Consider the following 22,518-nt stretch of genomic DNA (forward strand, 5'->3'; position numbering starts at 1 on the left):
TAAAAATTAAATAACCCTAACTCCAAATTTTAAAGCTGAAGATATCAAATTCCAAACAAAGTGACTTGCCCAAGATCACTAAGTATAATTTCCTACCACCACATTTCCCATTGTTCCCATCTACAAAGGAGGCTAAATGAAGGACACTGGGCAATGGTGTTGACAACATATACAAATAAACCTTTCCTTTTAATTTATTTTTACTTAAAATATAGTTATTATGCAATCTTATATTGGTTATATTCATTTCAGGTGTTCAATATAGTGATTCGACATTTTTATACCCTACCATGTCATTACATCACTAATTCTAGTAATTATCTGTCACCATGTAAAGTTATCACAATATAACTGACTACATTCTCCTTCCCCTTTTCAGCCATTCCCCCATCCCATCTGGTAACTAACCCTTTGGTCTATGTTTCCAGGAATCTATTTTCGTTTTGTTTTATTTGTTTGTTTGTTTGTTTGTTTGTTTGAGATTCACATATAAGTGAAACCATATGACATTTGTCTTTCTCTGCCTGACTTATTTCACTTAGTGTAATGTCACAAAAGGCAAGGTTTCATTCCTTTTTATTGCTGTGTAATATTTCATTGTATGAGATATGTATATATATATATATATATCCTATATAATAATCCTATATAATAAAGAGGTAATGTGCAAATTGACCATCACTCCAACACACAAGATGGCTGCCCCCATGTGGACACAAGATGGCCAGCAGGGGAGGGCAGTTGGGAGGGACCAGGCCTGCAAGGGAGGGCAGTTGAGGGAGATCAGGCCTGCAGGGGAGGGCAGTTAGGGGGGACCAGGCTGGCAGAGGAGGGAAGTTGGGGGCAACCAGGCCTGCAGGGGAGGGCAGTTCAGGGGGGAATCAGGCCTGCAGGGGAGGGCAGTTGGGGGAAATGAGGCCTGCAGGGGAGGGCAGTTGGGGGGGAAGCAGGCCAGCAGGGGAGAAAGAAGGCCAGCAGGGGAGAGCAGTTATGGGTGACCAGGCCTGCAGGGGAGGGCAGTTGGGAGCGACCAGGTCAGCAGGGGAGAGCACTTAAGGGCGACCAGGCCTGCAAGGGAGGGCAGTTGGGGGCGACTAGGCCTACAGGGGAGGGTAGTTGGAGGTGACCAGGCCTGCAGAGGAGGGCAGTTAGGGGTGGCCAGGCCAGCAGGGGAGGGCAGTTAGGGGCAATCAGGCTGGCAGGGGAGCAGTTAGGCATCGATCAGGCTGGCAGAGGAGTGGTCAGGGGGTGATCAGGCTGGCAGGCAGAAGTGGTTAGGGCAATCAGGCAGGCAGACAGTCGAGTGGTTGGGAGCCAGCAGTCCTGGATTGTGAGACGGATGTCCCAGATTGCAGAGGGTGCAGGCTGGGCTGAGGGAAACACACCCTGCCCCCTTGCACGAATTTCACATCAATTCTGTTGAAGCTTCATACCTGATATATATATTTTTTTTCTAAATAATATATATATATTTAGAGGCACCGGGCCTCTAAAATATATATATATATATATATATATAGAGAGAGAGAGAGAGAGAGAGAGAGAGAATATAGATATATCTTTATCCATTCATCTATATGTGGACACCTACACTGCTTCCAAATCTTGGCTATTGTATATATAATGATGCAATAAACACAGGAAAATATTTCTCCAAAGAATATATACAGATGGCTAACAGACATATGAAAAGATGTTCAACATCACTAATCAACAAGGAAATGTAAATCAAAACCACAATGGGATACGACCTCACACAAGTCAGAATGGCTATTTTTAAAAAGTCAACAAATAACATGTGTTGTTGAGGATGTGAGAAAAGGGACCCCTTGTGCACTGCTGGTAGAAAATGAAACTGGTTCAGCCCCTATGGAAATAGTATGGGTATTCCTCAAAAAATAAAAATAGATATACCATATTACCCAGAAATTTCACGTCTGGGTATTTATCCAAAGGAAACAAACTTTTTTAAAACGCTATTTCAACAGACTGCACAGAGCTCTGTTGAAGCTTCATACCTGAAAAAAAGCTGAGGAGCTCAGAGAAATATCAAAAAGGACATTTCAAAGTACACAGTTTATTTGTACTTTGTTTACAAAAGAATAAAGTTGAAAACTTATAATCTTATAAAATTTCCCTTGAAATTTTATAAAGCAGACAAAGACACAAATTGGCTATACAGAGTGCCCTGACTAGTGTGGCTCAGTTGGTTAGAACATCATCCCATACACCAAATTGTCGAGGGTTTGATTCCCAGTCAGTGCACATACCCTGGTTGCAGTTTCTATCCCCAGTCAGAGCACATACAGGAAGCAACCAAACAATGTTTCTCTCTCACATCGATGTTCCTCTCCCCCACCCTCGCCTTCTCTCTCTCTCTCTCTCCTTCTCTCTTCCTCTCTATAATCAATTTTTTTTAAAAAGAGCGTATACTGTAAGAAGCATCCCCAGTAGAAATGTTAATGCTCTTGCTCTCTGCAAAACCAATAGTGTAGTTAGCCAATCTAGTTCTATCTTGACCACTCTAAGCCAACACATCAGTAATATTTCCTCATTCTGGTATCAGAACAGGTCAAGTAAGCCTTAACCCTTTGCACTCGCTTGCTTTTTTCTCGATTCCTTTATTCTAATGCTAACCGTGTCGAGTCACACTCGACATCCGAGTGCAAAAGGTTAAAGCCCTCTCTATGTGAAAACACTTAGAATCATGGAGAATTTCCACACTGGAAGGACCCCTAAAGTTACCTGATTAAATCTCTCATTAAAAACTTGAATCTCTTCATACAATATCCCTTTTAATCAGGCATCTCTAGTATTTTAACACCTCCAGTGAAAACCAGGTACATGGTTCTTCTCTAGAGGAAGCCCATACACTTCTTTTAACAGCTATAGTAAAAAAGCTAACTCTTATCTTGAAATTTTAGAAAATGTTTTTCTGTACTTTTAGCCATTGGCCCAAGTATGACACCTTAGGTCACATTCTCTTCCACATAACAGCCATTTAGATACATGCAGACTATCATGTACTCCAAAGAACATTTCTTCTCTAAGCTAACCTTCAAGTGTTCCTTATCATCCCATGGTGTCAGATGCTTTGAGTCTAAACATGCTTAAATGTGCCAATGTCTCTTAAATCATTGCACCCAGAACTCAATATTTTAGGTGTGGTCTAATCATCTCATCCTTATTTCTAGACACTTCTAAAACAACTTGAAAATTGTAGCTGAGCCAGAGTGGCTCAATTATAAAGTGTCAATGTATGGTGCAGGAGGTCACGGTTCGATTCTCAGTCAGGGCATATGCACATGTTGCAGACTTGGTCCCTGTGTAGAGAGTGCAGGAGGCAGCCAAACAATGATTCTCTCATCACTGATGTTTCTGTTTCTTTCTCTCTCTTTCTCTCTCTCTCTCTCTCTCTCTCTCTCTCTCTCTCTCCCCTCTCCTTTTCTCTCTCTTTCTCTTTCTCTCTCTCTCCCCTCTCCATTCCTCTCTGAGATCAATAAAAGTATATTAAAAAAACAAAAAAGAGAAAGAGACTAAAAATGGCAGCAAGGTAAATGGAAGCTCACAAACATGATCCCAGGACCAAACTGGAATTATAACTAAAATACAAAAAAAACACCATCCTGAATAATCAACTGAAGACTTGCTGGAGAGAACCCTGATAACCAAAGACGGAAAGTAAAGACCACACAGAGTCTGGTAGGAAGGGCAGAGGTGCGGAAGGGCAGAGGTGTGAAAGGGCTGGCAAGGCTCCCAAAGATAGCAGCTGAAGTTCTGGAGAGATATCTCAACTGTGGGAGGGAGGGGGTTCCCAATGAGAACTCCGGGGTCTAATCCCCAACCTGGTCCCCCCAGGAGAGAACTATAACTGAGAAAGGCACCAACATAACATCTGGCTGTGAAAAGCAGCAGGGTTACTGTCTGCCAGGGAAAGACAGCTAGAAATGCAGGCATCCTCTTAAAGGGCCAACACACAAAATTTTGAGTGCATCCACTTACCTTGGGCTCCAGCAGAGCAGACTGGAGCTGTGTAAGCATAAGCCAGGGTTGGATACTCTGGGGTTAGAGCACAGAAGGCAGACACCCCAGTTTCCTGTGCTGAGTCATTCCCTCATGCTGTGGAGGTCATCTTTCTCAGTCAGACCTTTGCTATCCAGGGGGTGTTTGCTTGGGGGAAAGGCAGTTGCCCCACCCTACTGAAAAACCACTTGCCCCAACCTGTGAAGTTTCTGAGGCCCACTAAGAGTCTGAGAATAACAATTACCTCCAGGCAGAAGCAAATGCCCCACCCTGTTAGAAAACCTCTCACCTTCCTGTGGATGATTGCTTGAGGCTACTCCAGACTCAATCAAATCAGTCTGCAGGCAGAGGCAGGTCTCCAGAGGCTTTAAGTCTTTGCCTGATCTAATTAGTCAGAAACAATTGTATCCCCACCACAGACAGTATCCCAGATTGCTCAGTGAAGCAAAAGCCAGCGGGACCCAAAAGGCCTGAAGCTGACACCTGTGGGACCAGCTCCGTGGAGGAAGAGAGTACAACTCAGAACAGGGACAATCAAGATGTGAGACTTGCCCTAGCTGGTTTGGCTTAGTGGATAAGAGAATTGGCCTGGATATGAAAGGATCCCAAGTGAGATTCCAGCCAAGGGCACATGCCTGGGTTGCAGTCTCGATACCCTCAGTAGGGGGTGTGCAGGAGGCAACCAACCAATGATTCTCTTTAATTGATGTTTCTATCTCTCTATCTTTCTCCCTTCCTCTCTGAAATAAATAAAAATATATTTTTAAAAAAGATATGAGATCAAGGCAGATCCAGCCTCTGCACTAGAGTCCCTGACTACTGAACTACTAGGGGATTTGACCTCTCAGACCTCAATCAGGTAGCCCAAGGCCAGAGAAGGACAGTGACTCACATTCACCTGTACTACAAAAGCTCCCAGAAGGCTCAAGATAAACACACCAAGGGACCAGATTCAATGACATCAGAGAAAAAGGCAGTGAGCCCCACAAATAGCAGACCCAAAGCACTTGTGTAACAAAGAGAGTGCACCACTGGACCCCTCAAGATACTGTCTACATAAAGCCATCCCACAAAGACTGGGAAGCATAGCAGTCCTATCTAATACATAGAGGCAAATACAAAAAGACAGCTAAAATGTGGAGACAAAGAAACAACCTCCAAATGAGAGAAAAGAAGGAATCTCTGGAAAAAGAACTAAATAAGATGGAGGCAAGCAACCTATCAGATATAGAGTTCAGAGAAATGGTTATAAAGATGCTTAAGGAACTTGGTGCAAATTACAACAGCATGAAAAGTGAAATAGAGGCCATGAACAAGAATCAGAAATAAATAATAATATATTTGACATCAAAAACACACTGGAAGGGATTAAAAATAGATTGGATGAAGCAGTGGATCGAATCAGCGATTTGGAAGACAAGGTAGAAATAAATACCCAATTAGAGCACCAACTAAAAAAAAGAATTAAAAAGCAGGAAGATAGCTTAAGGGAGCTCTAAGGTACTAAAAGAAACGTAACAACACCCACTTTATAGGAATACCAGAAGGGGAAGAGGGTGAGCAGGAACAGAGAATGTGTTTAAAGAAACAATGACAGAAAACTTCCCCAACCTGGTGAAGAAAAATGTCACACAAGTTCAGGAGGCACAGAGAGTACCAATCAAGATGAACCAAAAGAGACCCACACCTAGACACATCATAATTAAAATGCAAATGTTAAAGACAAAGAAAGAATCTTAAAGGCAGCAAGAGAGAGACAGAAAATTACCAACAAAGGAGTTCCCATTAGAATGTCAGCTGACTTCTCAACAAAAACACTTCAGACCAGAAAGGAGTCATATAAAGTACTCAAAGTAATAAAAAGTAAGGGCCTAAATCCAAGACTACTGTACTGTATCCAACGAGGCTATCATTTAAAATTGAAGGTGAAATAAAAAGCTTTCCAGACAAAAAAAGGTTGAAGAAGTACATTACCACCAAAACAGCAATGCAAGAAATGTTAAAGGGATTGCTTTAAGAAGAAAAGGGCCCTAGGGAGAAACCAAGATGGCGGCATAGGTAAACACCTAAACTGCTGCTTTGCACAACAATTTCAAAACTACAACTAAAAGACAAAACAGACATCATCCAGAACCAGAGGAAAGCTGGCTGAGTGGAAATTCTACAACTAGAAGGAAAGAGAAAAGCACACGGAGACTCAGAGGAGTTGCAAAAGGCTGAGGTACAGAGACGCGCGCTCACGCGGAAAGGACGGGCGGCTGAGTGCCTGACTGGCTATCCCAAGCGGGAGGGAGACAGAAGCTCCTGACTGCACTGAACCCCAGTTCCAGGCAAGACCCCGGGGACCCAGACTCATATGGGGGGAATCTGGACTGTCAGGAAAAGAGAAAAACACACGGAGACTCAGGGGAGCTGCAAAAGGCAGAGGTTCGGAGGCGCACGCGCGAGCAGAGGACTGACTGCTGAGTGCACGGGCGGCTGAGTGCGCCGCTGGCTTTCTCTAACGTTAGGGAGACGGAAGCTCCCGACTGCACTGAACTCCAGTTCCGGGCGAAAATCTGGGAACCCAGACCCATTTGGGGAGAAACTGGACTGTCTGGCAGCGGGCGAAACTTGAGGGCGATTTTCTCTCAGAGGTGCTTGCAGCGATTACTGAGAAACACTGAGACCCAGGGGCCTCATAGGGCAGGGCTGACGGGAAGCCAAGGCTGTCTGCTCTGCCCTGAGACTCTGCCTCATCCAAGCTAAGCACAGAGGCTTTTGGAATTTTGCAAGTCTTGTCTCATAAGGATGTCTCCAGCACAGAAGTTCTCCCAGCGTAGACACAGCTGATCCTCACAGCCAATTGGCCTGGCGGTCAATTCCTCCCAGTGATACCAACAACAATCAAGGCTTAACTACAACAAGGCTGTGCACACAGTCCACAAAGGGGTGCACCAAGAGTGTCCACCTCAGGTAACTGGGAGGCTGAACCACTGGGCCCTATGGGACACCTAGCACACAAAGCCACTCTATCAACTCAGGGAAGCAGCGAAAATGTGGAGACAAAGAAACAGATCACAAATGAAAGAAATGGAGGAAAGCAAACTACTGGATATAGAGTTCAAAACCACGGTTATAAGGTTTTTCAAGAATTTCCCAGAAAAGGCTGATAAATTTAGCGAGACCCTTGAGGATATGAAAAAGGACCAACTAGAAATTAAACATACACTGACTGAAATAAAAAATATTATACAGAGACCTAACAGCAGACTAGAGGACCGCAAGAATCAAGTCAAAGACTTGAAATACAAAGAAGCAAAAAACACTCAACTGGAAAAGCAAAAAGAAAAAAGAATCCAAAAATTTGAAGATAGTGTAAGGAGCCTCTGGGACAACTTCAAACATACCAACATCCGAATTATGGGGGTGCCAGAAGAAGAGAGAGAACAAGATACTGAAAACCTATTTGAAGAAATAATGATTGAAAACTTCCCCCACCTGGTGAAAGAAATAGACTTACAAATCCAGAAAGCGCACAGAACCCCAAACAAAAGGAATCCAAAGAGGACCACACCAAGACACATCATAATTAAAATGCCAAGAGCAAAAGACAAAGAGAGAATATTAAAAGCAGCAAGAGAAAAACAGTTAATTACCTACAAGGGAGCACCCATACGATTGTCAGCTAATTTCTCAACAGAAACTATGCAGGCCAGACGGGAGAGGCAAGAAATATTCAAAGTGATGAATACCAAAAACCTACAACCAAGATTACTCTACCCAGCAAAGCTATCATTCAGAATCAAGGTCTGATAAAGAGCTTCACAAATAAGAAAAAGCTAAAGGAGTTGATCACTGCCAAACCAGTATTATATGAAATGCTAAAGGGTATTCTTTAAGAAGAGGAAGAAGAAGAAAAAGGTAAAGATAAACATTATGGACAACAAATACATATCTATCAACAAGTGAATCTAAAAATCAAGTGAATTAAAAATCTAATGAACAGAATAAACTGAATATAATAGAATCAGGGGCATAGAAAGGGAGTGGACTGACAATTCTCAGGGGGTGTGGGAAGAGACTGGACAAAAATCATACACCTATGGATGAGGACAATGGGGGGGGGGAACCGGGTGGAGGGGAACTATATGGGGGGGGAAAGAGGAACAATTGTAATAATCTAAACAATAAAGATTTATTAAATTTAAAAAAAGAAAAGAAAAGAAAAGGGCCCTAGCCAGGTTGGCTCAGTGAATAGAGCGACAGCCTGTGGGTTCACTTCCAGTCAAGGGCACACACCTTGGCTGCAGGCTCCTCTCCAGCCTGGGTCCTGATTGGGGCTAGAGCAGGAGGCAACCAATCAATGTGTTTAGAACAAGCTCTCCAAAAATTCATCTGGAATAAAAAAAAAAAACAAAACCGAATACCCACAGCAATCCTGAGAAAGAAGAACAAAGTTGGAGGCATCACAATACCAGATATCAAGCTATATTACAAAGCCACGGTTCTCAAAACTGCCTGGTACTGGAACAAGAACAGACATATAGACCAATGGAACAGAACAGAGAACCCAGAAATCAATCCAAGCCACTATGCTCAATTAATATTTGACAAAGGAGGCAAGAGCATACAATGGAGTCAAGACAGTCTCTTCAATAAATGGTGCTGGGAAAATTGGTCAGATACATGCAAAAAAATGAAACTAGATCACTAACTTACACCATACATAAAAATAAACTCAAAATGGTTAAAGGACTTAAATGTGAGACGGGAAACCATAAAAATCTTACAAGACTCCATAGGCAGCAAAATAGCAGACATATGTCATAGCAATATCTTTACTGATACAGCTCCTAGGGCAATGGAAACTAAGGAGAAAATAAACAAATGGACTTCATCAAAATAATAAGCTTCTGCACAGTAAAAGAAACCATCAACAAAACAATAAGAAAGCTCACTACATGGGAGAACATATTTGCCAATGTTATCTCAGATAAGGGTTTAATCTCCAATATTTACAGGGAACTCATACAATTTAACAAAAGGAAGATAAACAATACAATCAAAAAATGGGCAAAGAACCTAAATAGACACTTTTCAAAAGAGGACAAACAGAAGGCCGAGAGACATATGAAAACATGCTCAAAGTCACTAATCATCCAAGAGATGCAAATCAAAACAACAATGAGGTACCATCTCACACCTGTCAGAATGGCTATCATCAACAAATCAACAAATGACAAGTGCTGGCGAGGATGAGGAGAAAAAGGAACCCTCCTGCACTGCTGGTGGGAATGCAGACTGATGCAGCCACTGTGGAAGACAGTATGGAGTTTCCTCAAAAAACTAAAAATGAAACTCCCACTTGACCCAGTAGTCCCACTTCTAGGACTATATCCCAAGTAACCAGATACATCAATCAGAAAGGATATATGCACCCCTATGTTCATAGCAGCACAATTTACAATAGCTAAGATTTGGAAACAGCCTAAGTGCCCATCAGCAGATGAGTTGATTAAAAAATGTGGTACATCTACACAATGGAATACTACGCTGTTATAAAAAAAGGAACTTTTACCATTTGCAACAGTATGGATGGAACTGGAGAGCATTAATGCTAAGTGAAATAAGCCAGTTAGAGAAAGATAAATATCACATAATCTCACTCATATGTGGGATATAATGATCAACATAAACTGATGAACAAAAATAGTTCCAAAGACAAGGTGACTCTAAATAGACAGTCCAACCTCAGAGAGAAGGTGGCGGGGCAGGAGAGGGGTGTGAAGGGGGGGGGGGTGTAAGAAAGGGAGGGGTTAGAGATCAACCAAAGGACTTGTATACATGCATATTAACATAATCAATGGACACAGACACTGGGGCGGTGGGGGCTTGTCTTGAGGGGTGGGAGGGGCGGGGGCGTCAATCGGGGAAAAAGGAGACATATGTAATACTTTAAACAATAAAAAACAAAGAAGAAGAAGAGACAGAAAGGATCATAGCCATAAAGAAAAAAAAATTACAATAAAAAATATTTATCAATAATTACCTTAAATGTAAATGGATTAAATGCCCCAGTCAAAAGACATAGGGTGACTGAACAGATAAGAAAACATGACCCATATATGTATGCTCTCTACAAGAGAACCACCTCAGAACAAAAGATACACACAGACTGAGAGTGAAGGGATAGAAGAAAGTATTTCATGCAAAAGGAAAGGAAAGAAAACCTGGGGTAGCAATACTCATATCAGACAAAATAGACTTCAAAACAAGGGACATAACAAGAGACAAAGAAGACCAGTACATAATATTAAAGAGAATGATTCAACAAGAAAATATAACTCTTGTAAACATTTATGTACCCAATATAGGAGCACCCAAGTACATAAAAACTCTTGACGGACTTTAAAGAAGAGATTGACTGCAATACAGTCACAATAGGGGACTTTAACACCACACTGACCACACTGGATAGATCTTCCAGACAACAAATTAACAAGGAAACAGACCTTAAATGACATACTAGGTCAGATGGACCTAACTGATATTTATAGAACATTTTACCCCAAAGCAACAGAATATACATTTTTCTCAAGTGCACCTTGAACATTCTCAAAGATAGACCACATGTTAGGGCACAAAACAAGTCTATACAATTTCAAGAAAACTGATATAATACCAAGCATCTTCTCAGATCACAATGGCATGAAGTTAGAAATCAACTACAATAAAAAAAATTCAAAAACACTCAAATACATGGAGGCTAACTAGCATGTTATTAAACAAAGAATGGGTTACCAATGAGATCAAGCAAGAAATTATAAACTTCCTGGAAACAAATGAAAATGAACACACAACCACCCAAAACCTATGGGACACGGCGAAAGTAGTAATGAGAGGGAAGTTTATAGCACTGCAGGTCTACCTCAAGAAACAAGAAAAAGGACTAATAAACTATCTAACCCTACAACTAAGTGAATTAGAAAGAGAACAGAAAGAAAAGCCCAGAGGAAGTAGAAGGAAGGAAATAATAAAAATCAGAGTGGAAATACATGACATAGAGACTTTAAAAAGAAAGGTACAAAAGATCAATACATCCAAGAGCTTGTCCTTTGAAAAGATAAGATTGATGAACTCCTAGCCAGACTCATCAAGAAACAAAGAGAGAGGACCCAAATAAATAAAATCAGAAATGAAAGAGGTGATATAACGAACACCACAGAAATACAAAGGATTGTAAGCAAATACAATGAACAACTATATGCCAACAAACTGGACAACCTGGGTGAAATGGACAAATTCCTAGAAACGTGCAATCTTCCCAAAGTCAATCAGGAAAAATCAGAAAAACCTGAGTAGGCCAATAACAACTGATAAAATTGAAGCAGTAATTTAAAAACTTCCAGCAAACAAAACTCCTGGACCAATTGAATTTTAGCAAACATTCAAAGAAAAACTAATACTTGTCCTCCTCAAACTATTCCAAAAATTTAAGAGGAAGGAACACTTCCAAGCCCTTTTTAAGAAGCCAGCATTATGCTAATTCCAAAACCAGTTGAAGACACTACAAAGAAAGAAAATTACAAGCCAATATTGCTGATGAACACAGATGCTAAAATCCTCAACAAAATATTAGCAAATGGGATCCATCAATATATTAAAAAGATCATATACCATGATAAAGTGAGATTTATTCTTGGGATGCAAGGCTAGTACAATATTTGCAAATCAATAAATTCAATACATCACATAAACAAATTGGAAGATAAAAACCACATGATCATATCAACAGAAGCAGAAAAAGCATTAGAAAATCAGATCTTTTCTAATAACCCTTCTCTGCTTAATGAATTTTAAAATAAAATAAAACTCCTATATACGTGTTTTTTTTCATATGCACTGAATTTGGTGATTCGAAAATTAAATCAAAGCCTAGGGTAGCTGCAGAGAGAAAGACAAAATCAATATCAAATTACAGAAATATATGAGAATTTTCAGAGTTGGTTCAAACTACCTATTATGGGCTTTGAAAATGAGAATGTTGCTTTGGAAAAAGTGACTCTTGTTAAGTGCCATTGGATTAATTTAAGATAAAAAAGCAAATGCTAATAAGTAGGTATATTACATACATACGTATAATCATTCCAAATTCAAAGGCAAGTTAGCTTATACAGTGCTATATTTTAAGATGAGACCGACATATTTAAGCAGTTGTCCCAGTAACTTATGAGGTAATCACTGAAATTCAGTTTCTCCCATAATGGCTAAAAACAAATATAAAAACCATTCAAGAATGACCACAAATTTAGTCTTTATTCTCTATGGTTCCAGAGACTAATCACAAGCCCATCTGTGTGAGACCTAGTTAATAAAAACACTATTTGAGAGGGATACAAAGAGGATGGATTGCCGAGAGGAAAAGGTCATTTATTAGAATGTGACAAGCTTTTAAATGCTTGCATTATCATTAACCAACTGCCTGGCTGTTTCCCACCCAGCAGCCGCCATCCAAGGCTATCACAGGAGCAAAACTGGAAATCAGGCTCATGTCTAAAACACTCACACCCTCTTCTGACCCTTTTGGAGTACTGCATGCATACCAGTTACTGAAGTAGCAAACGCTAATAAAACTACAAATTAATAAACAATGCAAGTAACATTTTCTACATAATTTTATATTCAAAATTATCTTAATAAACCTAAATTTAGCTTAATAAAAATATGAAAGACCAAATCTTCTATATAAAATTTATGCCCATGAAAAGAAAACCAACTATGTTCCCTTAACATTTTAAAAGTTTATATATTCGCTAATTTTATTATAAAAATTACAATAACATTACTTTGTGTGCCAGACACTGGGTATGAATAAACTAGTTCATTCCTAACAACAACCTTATGAGGTAGGCATCATCTTACAAATGTGTAAAGTGAGGCACAATGAAGTTAAATAACATGCCCAGGATCATGCACCTGGGTGGTAAGTAAGGCTAAATTCAAACTCAATAACTGTGATGCTTATTACTGTGAGACTTATTTATACCCAAAATATCCCTCTGAGTTAAAATGGAGTTGATATGATAATAAAATGAAACATAATTAAAATAGAGAAAAAGTTTAAGTTATAAGGAAAATTACAAATATGTCATCCAAATCTCTAATTTTCAACAAAATCCCAAATGGTGCAAAAATATTATATGAAATAGTTTTGGTCATTTTCACATTCCATCTCCCTTAAAAATTCTGATCTTCTTGGGTATCTGTGATACAGTTTTTACGCATTCTTTTTACTCCCCATTCTTTTTTTTCATCAAACTATGCCCTTATTTATCTATGATCTGGTTTTTTAAAAGAAAAAAACTAATCCATACTGTATGGTTTATTTTTCTTCTATAAAGCAGAACTACTTACCTATTCCTATCTAAATTACCTATTTCATTGAAGTATTTGCATTGCCTGGCTGGTGTGGCTCATATTTGAGCGTTGGCCTATGAACCAGGAAGTTATGGTTTGATTCCCAGTCAGGGCACATGCCCAGGCTGCAGGCTCAATCCCAAGTAGGGGGTGTGCAGGAGACAGCCTATTAATGATTCTCTCATCAATGTTTCTATCTCTCTCTCCCTCTCCCTTCCTCTCTGAAATCAATAAAAATAAATTTTTAAGAATATATTTGCATTAAGACAGTAAATCCAAATAGCATTATCAATTTCTTCTCATTGCAAACATGATATTCTCATCTGCCTAGAAATATTTAGAGTATTCCTACTTGAAATCAGGCCTGACAGACAATTCTAAGATTTCTAAAAATACTAACAAACAGGATGTGAAGGCACAGTGTCTAATGATCTGTAGTTCAAATCAAAATCTATCTAGAACATCTCTAGATTCAGTTTGCCTATTTAAAGCTATTTATAATATAAAAAACTAAGAACACTTAATAATCCAAGCATGGGGTAACCAAGCTCACTGCCATTCATGACCAGAAGATTCACCATGGTAAAGAACAAAACCTTCATTTAGATTTCTTTTTTATAACTATGCTTTCATTTCATAATGCTAATTTAAAGTACACTTAGAGAAAGTCCAAAGTATCTATATATATATAAAAAGCCAGCCACTGTAATGCCGTAACGACCGGTTGCTATGACGCCCACTGTGGCCAGCAAACCACCCGATCAGGTACATACGTATCCTTTTCTTCCCCATTGACCCAAGAGCTCTCCATGTGGTTAGCTGAGGCTAATCCCTGGCCAGAATTGCAGCTTTACTTATTCCTCGGCTCAAACCTGCTCTTTTCCCATTCTTCCCAGTTCTCAAAAGGATTCTGTTCTCAAAAGTATCCTTTAATAAGTACTGCCCACTACCGGACACTCCCACCCTGATCAAGGGCGGGGCTGGCCAGCCAACCTCCTACAGCCCCTCCCCCTGGCCAGCCCCACCCCCTATGGGCCCCCACCACTCTGATAGGCCTGCAGCTCCTCCCTCAGCCGGCTCTGCCCCTGATCACCTCCCCCACCCCAACAGAGAGCAGGGCCAGCCAGCCAACCTCCTGCAGCCACTCCCCCACACCCCCATCAGGGCCCAACCAACCTTCCCCAGGCCACTGGCCCCCGATTGGCACCAACCACCCCATTCAGGGGTGGGGCCGGCCAGCCCACCACCCACAGCCCCTCCCCATGGCTGGCCCCACCCCCAATCGGCCCCCAACCCCAATTGGGGGCGGGGCCCGCCAGTCAATCACCCGCAGCCCCTCCCCCCAGCCAGCCCGGCCCTGATCGGCCCCGATTGGGGTGGGCCGGCCAGCCAACCTCCCGCTATCTCCTCCTCCCAACAGGCCCAGCCCCAATCCACCCCAATTGAGGCCGGGCTGGCCAGACCCCACCCATGCACGAATTTGTGCACTGGGCCTCAAATAAAAACATATAAACTGTACCAGTTTTAATTTGCTAGATCCAAAAATAAAATGGTTATATCCAATATAATAAAAGCCTAATATGCTAAGTGTCCGGTCAACTGGTTGGCCGTTCAACCAATCAAAGTGTAATATGCTAATGATACGCTAAAGCTGCTCAACTGCGCGCTATGACATGCACTAACCACCAGGGGGCAGACACTCTGACCGACAGGTTAGCTTGCTGCTGGGGTCCGGCTGATCAGGGCTCAGAGGGACCGGTCAGACACGCCCTGGAGCCCTCCTGTGGTACCTCCCCGGCTGGCCAACCTCCAGCGTCTCTCCCCAGCCCAGATCGTGCACCAGTGGGGTCCCTCGGCCTGGCCTGCACCCTCTTGCAATCCAAGACCCCTCGGGGGATGTCGGAGAGCCAGTTTTGGCCTGATCCCACAGGCCAGACCGAGGGACCCCACTGGTGCATGAATTCGTGCACCACATCTCTAGTTTTAGTATAATAACTGATCACATTGCTAAAGAATTAATCATAACATTATGCTTATCTCCCAAATCTAAGCTATATAACAAAAAGAGCACAGGTAATACATATAAAAAGGTGCCAAGGAATCAAGTCCCTGCAAATCCCAAAACTATTTTTACCTCTGTCTGCAGGATGGCAGCCCTTTGTTCCTTAGCAGTCAAGGACTCCTTCAGCACTTCAATGTGTTGCTTACTGTCCGAGAACTGGTTCGTAAGTGTTTCTAGCTTTGTCTGTAGAGCTAGTAGTTCTGTGTCCTTTCTGGAGAGCTCCTGCTTCACCTGACCAATCTATAGAAGAAAACAAAATGCTGTAAGGAAAAAAGAAATAAAACACCCACCTCTGATCTGGATCTTTGACAAATCTAAGTCACAAGATATCAAACTAAAAGCAGCATTAATCATAATTTTATGACAGGACATAATTCATCTCTTTGTGTCATCCAATCTTAGATATTCACAAAGCTTATTTGACTAATAGGGAAATTTCCAGCTTTATTTATTGTGTCTCTTAAACATTTTTTTAAATCCCTTAGAAAAGGGATGGAAAGAGAAAAGTTCCAATTCAATTAGAATACTATGACACACTAGTAAGAATATGAAATACACTTTTTTCATTTCATGAAGTCAGACCTGTTCAGAAGATAAAGCAGAATTAGTGTAGATGTAATTCAGAAAGGAAAAAAAAAAAACACTTCCTAGTATTGCTATTTAAATTTAAAATCAAAAGTTGACTGTGCTGTATTTTTTATGTCTTCATTAAGGTTTTTTTCATTCTCAAAAGTTTATATAAAATCTTTATCTTAAAATCCACTTTGTATTATAAGACATTATAAATATGTGCTTTTAAATATTTATACTTTTGATGAGTTGGGAGTATTGACCTAAAAAAATATTTCACCTACAAAATTATATCACCTATAACATGCCATTCTAACTAAATGAAGATGACCTAAATAGAAAATGAATAAATCTCATTCTGTAAGAATCTACATGTGTAATTTGACAGAGTAATTAATCCATAAATCAATAGGATTATTCATTCTCCTATAAATTTCTTTCATCTTAGAAAATATTCATTTCTAAGACCTCCTTTGCATTTCTGTGTTTCTAAAAAATTTTTTAATAGTCTTTTATTCTAAATGTAAGTCAAAGTAGTAGAAATTAAATCTGCTTTTACATTATGTCTACTGCTTAGGAAGGTAACTGTGCACTGAAAGAGATTATTGGAAGTAGAAATATGACAAGAGGTCAATAATTTCAGTATCACTGATGAAAGGAAAAGTACTTTTTATTTTTCTAAAGAAAATATATGTAAAGTATTTTATTGTAATAACCTTAGGTATAATGGACAAATCTTTTCAGAACAATTTTCCATGAAGAAATATAAAATAAATTTTACTCTCATTAAAATTATACTTTTTAAAAGTCCTAAAAATAAATTTCTAATTTATTCTTCTATTTCACAAGAAGACAAGCATTTTTCTCATATGCATGAAATCTCCATTTACAGATATAGTTATTCATTCAACAAATATTTGTGTACTTATTGCATGCAAAGTATTTGAGGATACTAAGGACATCAGTGGAAGATAATTGTAAATAGCATCTATTTTCATCCTGTTATATATAGGAGTTACCACAGCCTGGAATGGTATAGTGTCTTTCATGATATCCCTTTACCAACAAACATCAAACATTAGTATTATCCTATCGCTAACATACAGAATGCACTAAAAATATATTTGCTGTATGAATGAATATTTAGGAGAAATGTTCAGGGTGTTATCACTTCCTCAGCTAAAGAACTATGGCTTAAAGATTACTCAAATTTCCAGCTAACTCTAATCATGTGATCAAAAATAAATATAAAATCTCAGTTTCCTATCATCTGCGTTATGAATTTTTCAAATAATGTTATATTGATCATAAAGACTGAGAAAAGGAAGAAAATATTCTAAATGGAAAGCAGACTTTAGAAGCACAAATTGTGCTTAAAAGTTAGGAGTACAAGGAGTACAAGCCTTGGTTTCCTAATCAGTAATAAGGAGAAAGTGAACCAATGCCACTATGTTGTTTAAGATTAAATAAAATAATGTTTGGAATGTGATTAGCCTGTTGTTTGACACAAAAATAAATTACTTAATAGTAGCTGAGAAAAAAAGAGAGAAGTTATGGCTCCTCTAGACAATACATGGTTACCACAAACCAAATTAGACCCTTTCAGATAAAATGTTTCACTTCTCTCCCTGTACTATAAAGTGGTCCATAAACAGCAAACACATCAAATTAGCATAAGGTTTTTTTTTAATGCTGCATTCTAGTCTTATCCCACAATTGTTTTCAGAGTAGTTTTTTCCTACACTTGTGTGACAAATGTGTGCACAGCCTAGTATAGGGCAGTAGAGTGAAGAGCTTATCAGCACAGGTTCTGGAACCAGATTACTTATGTAAAAATCTAACTCTTACTGACTATGTTTCCTCAGCAGCACCTGTTACCTCAATGTCCTCATCTATAAATTGAGGATGATAATTTACCTACTTAGCAGGTTATAAAATGTTTATAATAAGTGCTCAAGTGTTAGCTATTTTATTATATTTGAAATGAATTTTAAGTTCTTTAGAAAGAAAATTGAATTTGATTTAGAGACTTTAATTATCTAATTTACTAGATAAGTCTAAATAACTCTAATCACTTTTTATACAACTATTTTAAAGAAAGGAACATTTGTTGCAAAACCACCAAATGGAGACTTAAAGATGATGTCTACATATGAAGATAAAGCACTTTACTCAAGAATTTCAAATTCAAATAAATACTATGTGATGGACCTAGAACAACTGTATATATCTAAGAAGAAAAAGAGACTACCATTTATGTAAACCAACAAGTCTCTAGTAACAGGAAAGGAGTTGAGAATAAACAAGCTTTGAAGTACCATCCATACAGTGTCAACAGGAACAATAAAGAACCAGGTATAGGGCTTCCAGAACACGTGAGAGCTCACTGCACACAAGTGACATATGGTTCAAACTGCTGAACAGGAGTTGGTTAAAGAGCAGAGCAGGCTGGTTAGTGCCAGTACTGGGCAAAGCTGCCAACCATAGGAAATGAAAGTATAAGCCACCCAGAAGCCAGAGCTAGCAGGGTCCCACTGTGGGATCACTGCACACAAAAGGGTAAATCTTACGGCAAAGACCTCAGCCTGAAGACCAGCCGCTCTCTTTTTCAGCTCCTCCCCTTGAGCCTCTTTCGAACTTAGTTCCTCCTTCAGTTGCTCTACCTGTCACGACATTATTATTCTTTTTTATTTATGTGTCAACTTGGATCTTATCTGCTTTTGAGCCAGAGCAGGAACTGGAAGTAACAGTAACATATAACCCAATCAAATCTGTTTCCCTAATTCCCTCTTCAAAGGACCCTGGATGGTTTCTCTATTTTCACAGAGTTTTTAAAATTAACTGAAATGTGCTAATCAGCAAATGAGAACCAAACCTTATATTGCTGAATATTTTTTCTCAAATTAGGACAAAAAATGCAAACTAATAGAAAGTTTGAATATGTGATTTTTAAGTTTCAAATTAACAAGAGATTGGAAGTAGTCATGTCATTAACAACAGATTCTTAAAATAATAGTGGAATATTCTACAGATTTATATGTCAGGTATGCGTACCATAGTAAGAAGTCAGAAACAGGAGGGAGAGTTTTAATTGTGTCATTCCCTTACAATTTCCACTTCTGAGAAATCAGGGAATAATATAATTGGGATATGGCATGAGGAAGTGGGATACTTATTTTCTAGGTAATCTATATATATAAAAGGCTAAGTGACCGACCGTACATCCATCCAACCGTCCAACCAACCGGTACATATGACGCACAACATTGACTTCCACATGCGCGATACATACAAGGCTCTCACTTGCGCCAACTGCACGTGACCAACTGGCCAGTACATATGACAGGCACTGGCAATCCTATATAATAAAAGGCTAACATGCAAATAGACTGAATGGCAGAACGACCGGTCACTATGACACGCACTGACCACCAGGGGGCAGATACTCAATGTAGGAGCTGCCCCCTGGTGGTCAGTGCGCTCCCACGGGGGAGTGCCGCTCAGCCAGAAGCTGGGCTCACAGCTGGTGAGCACAACAGCAGTGGCGGGAGCCTCTCCCGCCTCTGCGGCACAATAAGCCATCAGTCGGACATCCCCCAAGGGCTCCCAGAATGCGAGAGGGTGCAGACTGGACTGAGAGACACAGATCCCCCCACCCCCGAGTGCATGAATCTGTGTACCAGGCCACTAGTATTTTATAATTACAAGTATGATTTTTAATTAAACCACAACAAACCTGTAAATTGGCAATTATAATAAACTAAACACTCCAATGTGCCTAAATAGTTTATAGAATCTAAATGGCTTTAGATCTAAGGAAGGAATATTGTGACTGAATTTATAAGTATAGACAGATGTGTGATACTTATCTTACTTCGTATATACCTGAAACACACATGGGAAACAATAAACCTGATACAAATGGATTTTCTCCAAGGGACAGAACAAATGATTTTTCTTTATGGAACTATATTTGAATAAAAAAACATGATTTTATTTCAGCCATATCTGGAATGGGGGGGTAGGGGTGTACTGGGTTCAACTTCTTAGGGTTTTGACTTTTAAAATACTTCACAAGAGGTAGAGAACTAAATGCCTCATATAGTGAGAAAACCTCATCTGGATGTAATCCTACTAAATCATCTCAGCAATACTGATAGACATGAAATGTTAAACTATAATAATACATACTTTGCTTCATACAGGTAATTTGTTTTAAGTGAAAACTTGAAAGAACTATAGAACATCTGTAATTCTGACTTTAATTCAGGCGAGTACTACTTGAAAGAATTATTTTAGAGGTATTCTTCCCTGAAGTCTGATAAAACAGTGTGAAGTGCTTCATCATCAGTAAGGACGTAGGAAAAAGCATCAATTTTCAAACCCCTTTTTAAAATTACAATATCACATACCATTACCTTATTTTTCATGAATTTAGAATGACTCCGATAGACCTCCATTTGCTTCATTTCTTCCTCCCGTTCTTCAGTACTCAGAGCCCCATTCGATTTCAGCATCTGAATTTCCTCTTCCAAGTCTCGGAGCCCACGCTCCATAGAGGAAATTTTTGAATCCTGAGGGCAATGGAAGATTTACACATTAAAGTAGTCATGAAAAATCAGAGAAGTTAAACAACCTAGTGTTAGAGGTGCTAAATTTAATAAAAATAAATATGCAAGGAAATTGCTATCTAGCAATTGGTACCTTATTTCTAAAATATATCCTTTATGGTAATTTGAATGGAAGGAGGAAGACTCATCTGTAATGTGATTTTTCTTTTATCTCTTCCTCTCATCTGTACCCTTTCAATTAAAGAGAATTAACTAAAGAAATAAAAGCAATGGAAAACTGGTAAAAGTTTTTTGTACTTTTTGGTCAACAGATATGTAGTGAAAACTTCTGTAATATTAACAGTAAAACCTTTTCCAGATATAATACCTTATCCTATTACTTATGACACCTAAAGGGTTTATTTCTGCTTACAGAGAATGGGGGAGATGTGTAAGAGGGTTTCAAAGATTTATACAATGATGTGTGTAACTATATTTATAGTAATTAAGATTTTATAACCTACAACTGCAGAAAAGCAAAGAGATAAAAAATTACATTAACAGTTACAGTTTATCATACTCATAATCTTTTTCTGACTAGGTGTACCGGTTAATAATGGCGGATTTTGTAATAAAAGAAAACACGATAATTTCAAGAGAAACATCAAAAGTGCTTTATTCAAAGTAATCTCCATCGCTAGCTACACATTTCCGCCATCTTTCAGGTAATTTGTGGATACCGTCCCATTAGAACTTTTCTTGTTTTGAGGCAAACCCATTCAGAGACCCAATTTTCCACTTCTTCGTATGTTTTAAAATGCTGCTCAGAAAGTGCGTGTGCCATCGATCAGAACAAGTTGTAATCTGAAGGAGCAAGGTCTGGTGAATACAGCGGGTGGGTTAATACTTCCCAGGTAAGATCTTTTAACGTGTCGTTAACTGGTTTTGAAGTGTGTGATGGTGCGTCATCATGAAGCAAAATTGCTTTGCCATGTCTTCTGGAACATTCTGGTCGTTTCAAGATCAAAGCGTGGTTCAAACTGATTATTTGTTGTCGGTAGTGTTCATTATTAACGGTTCTAGAAGCTCACAATACACCATACCTTCCTGATCCCACCAAACGCAGAGCATTGTCTTCTTTCTGAAGTGATTTGGCCTTGCAGTCAGTGTTGATGACTGACCTGGATCAACCCATGATTTTGTGCGTTTGGGATTCTCAGAATAAATCCACTTTTCATCATCAGTCACAATTCGATGCAAAAAAGACTTTCTTTCGTGCCGTTGAAGCAACATTTTATTGATGACTTTTTGGTTTTCCATTTGTCTTTCGTTCAGTTGATGTGGCACCCATTTCCTTCCTTTAAAATCTTTCCCATTGCTTGTAAATGATTGGAAATTGTTGAGCAACGTTAAATCTTTCTGCAAGTTGCTTTTGAGTTTGATATGCATCTTCATCCAATAATGCTTGTAATTGTTGGTCTTCAAACTTTTTCAGTTGACCTGACCTGGATGTCTTTGTCTTTCACATCAAAATCATCACTTTTAAAGCGTTTAAACCAGTGTTCACAAGTATCTTGAGATGGAGCATGTTCACCATAAGCTTCCCGAAGTATTCAGCAGTACTTTTCTTACTTGGTCAAGTATTTAATTAATTCATCCCTAATGCCTTGGCAGGGCCAGACCAAATGATTTCACAGACTTTATGTAGTCTGTGGGTTGGACATTCCCCATCCCTGATCTAAGAAATAAAGATCTTAAAACGTATCAATTAAGTGTAGGCTTTATTTTATTTGGGATTTTAGAAAAACCATTCCTTTAGAAGGTAATTTTGAGAATGACTTCCTGTTACACTTTAGCTCAAGGATTGCTAGACTGACTCTCCTTGTTATCATGTAGATAAGAGTTAAAGGATTT

General features: G+C 39.3%; 1 protein-coding gene across 1 annotated transcript in view; it reads right to left on the reverse strand.

Annotated features, from left to right (window-relative positions):
- ERC1 (ELKS/RAB6-interacting/CAST family member 1) overlaps nucleotides 1-22,518 on the reverse strand; it is a 534,404-nt gene that overhangs the window by 386,230 nt on the left and 125,656 nt on the right. Inside the window, exons 5-7 of the mRNA XM_054718763.1 lie at nucleotides 20,473-20,628; nucleotides 18,625-18,717; nucleotides 15,557-15,724 (exon numbers count right to left, since the gene is read on the reverse strand). Coding sequence (XP_054574738.1) covers nucleotides 15,557-15,724; nucleotides 18,625-18,717; nucleotides 20,473-20,628 — 417 coding nt within the window. The remainder of the gene's footprint in view (nucleotides 1-15,556; nucleotides 15,725-18,624; nucleotides 18,718-20,472; nucleotides 20,629-22,518) is intronic.

This window comes from Eptesicus fuscus, chromosome 7 (assembly GCF_027574615.1).
Source record: "Eptesicus fuscus isolate TK198812 chromosome 7, DD_ASM_mEF_20220401, whole genome shotgun sequence".
Taxonomy (NCBI): Eukaryota; Metazoa; Chordata; class Mammalia; order Chiroptera; family Vespertilionidae; genus Eptesicus; species Eptesicus fuscus.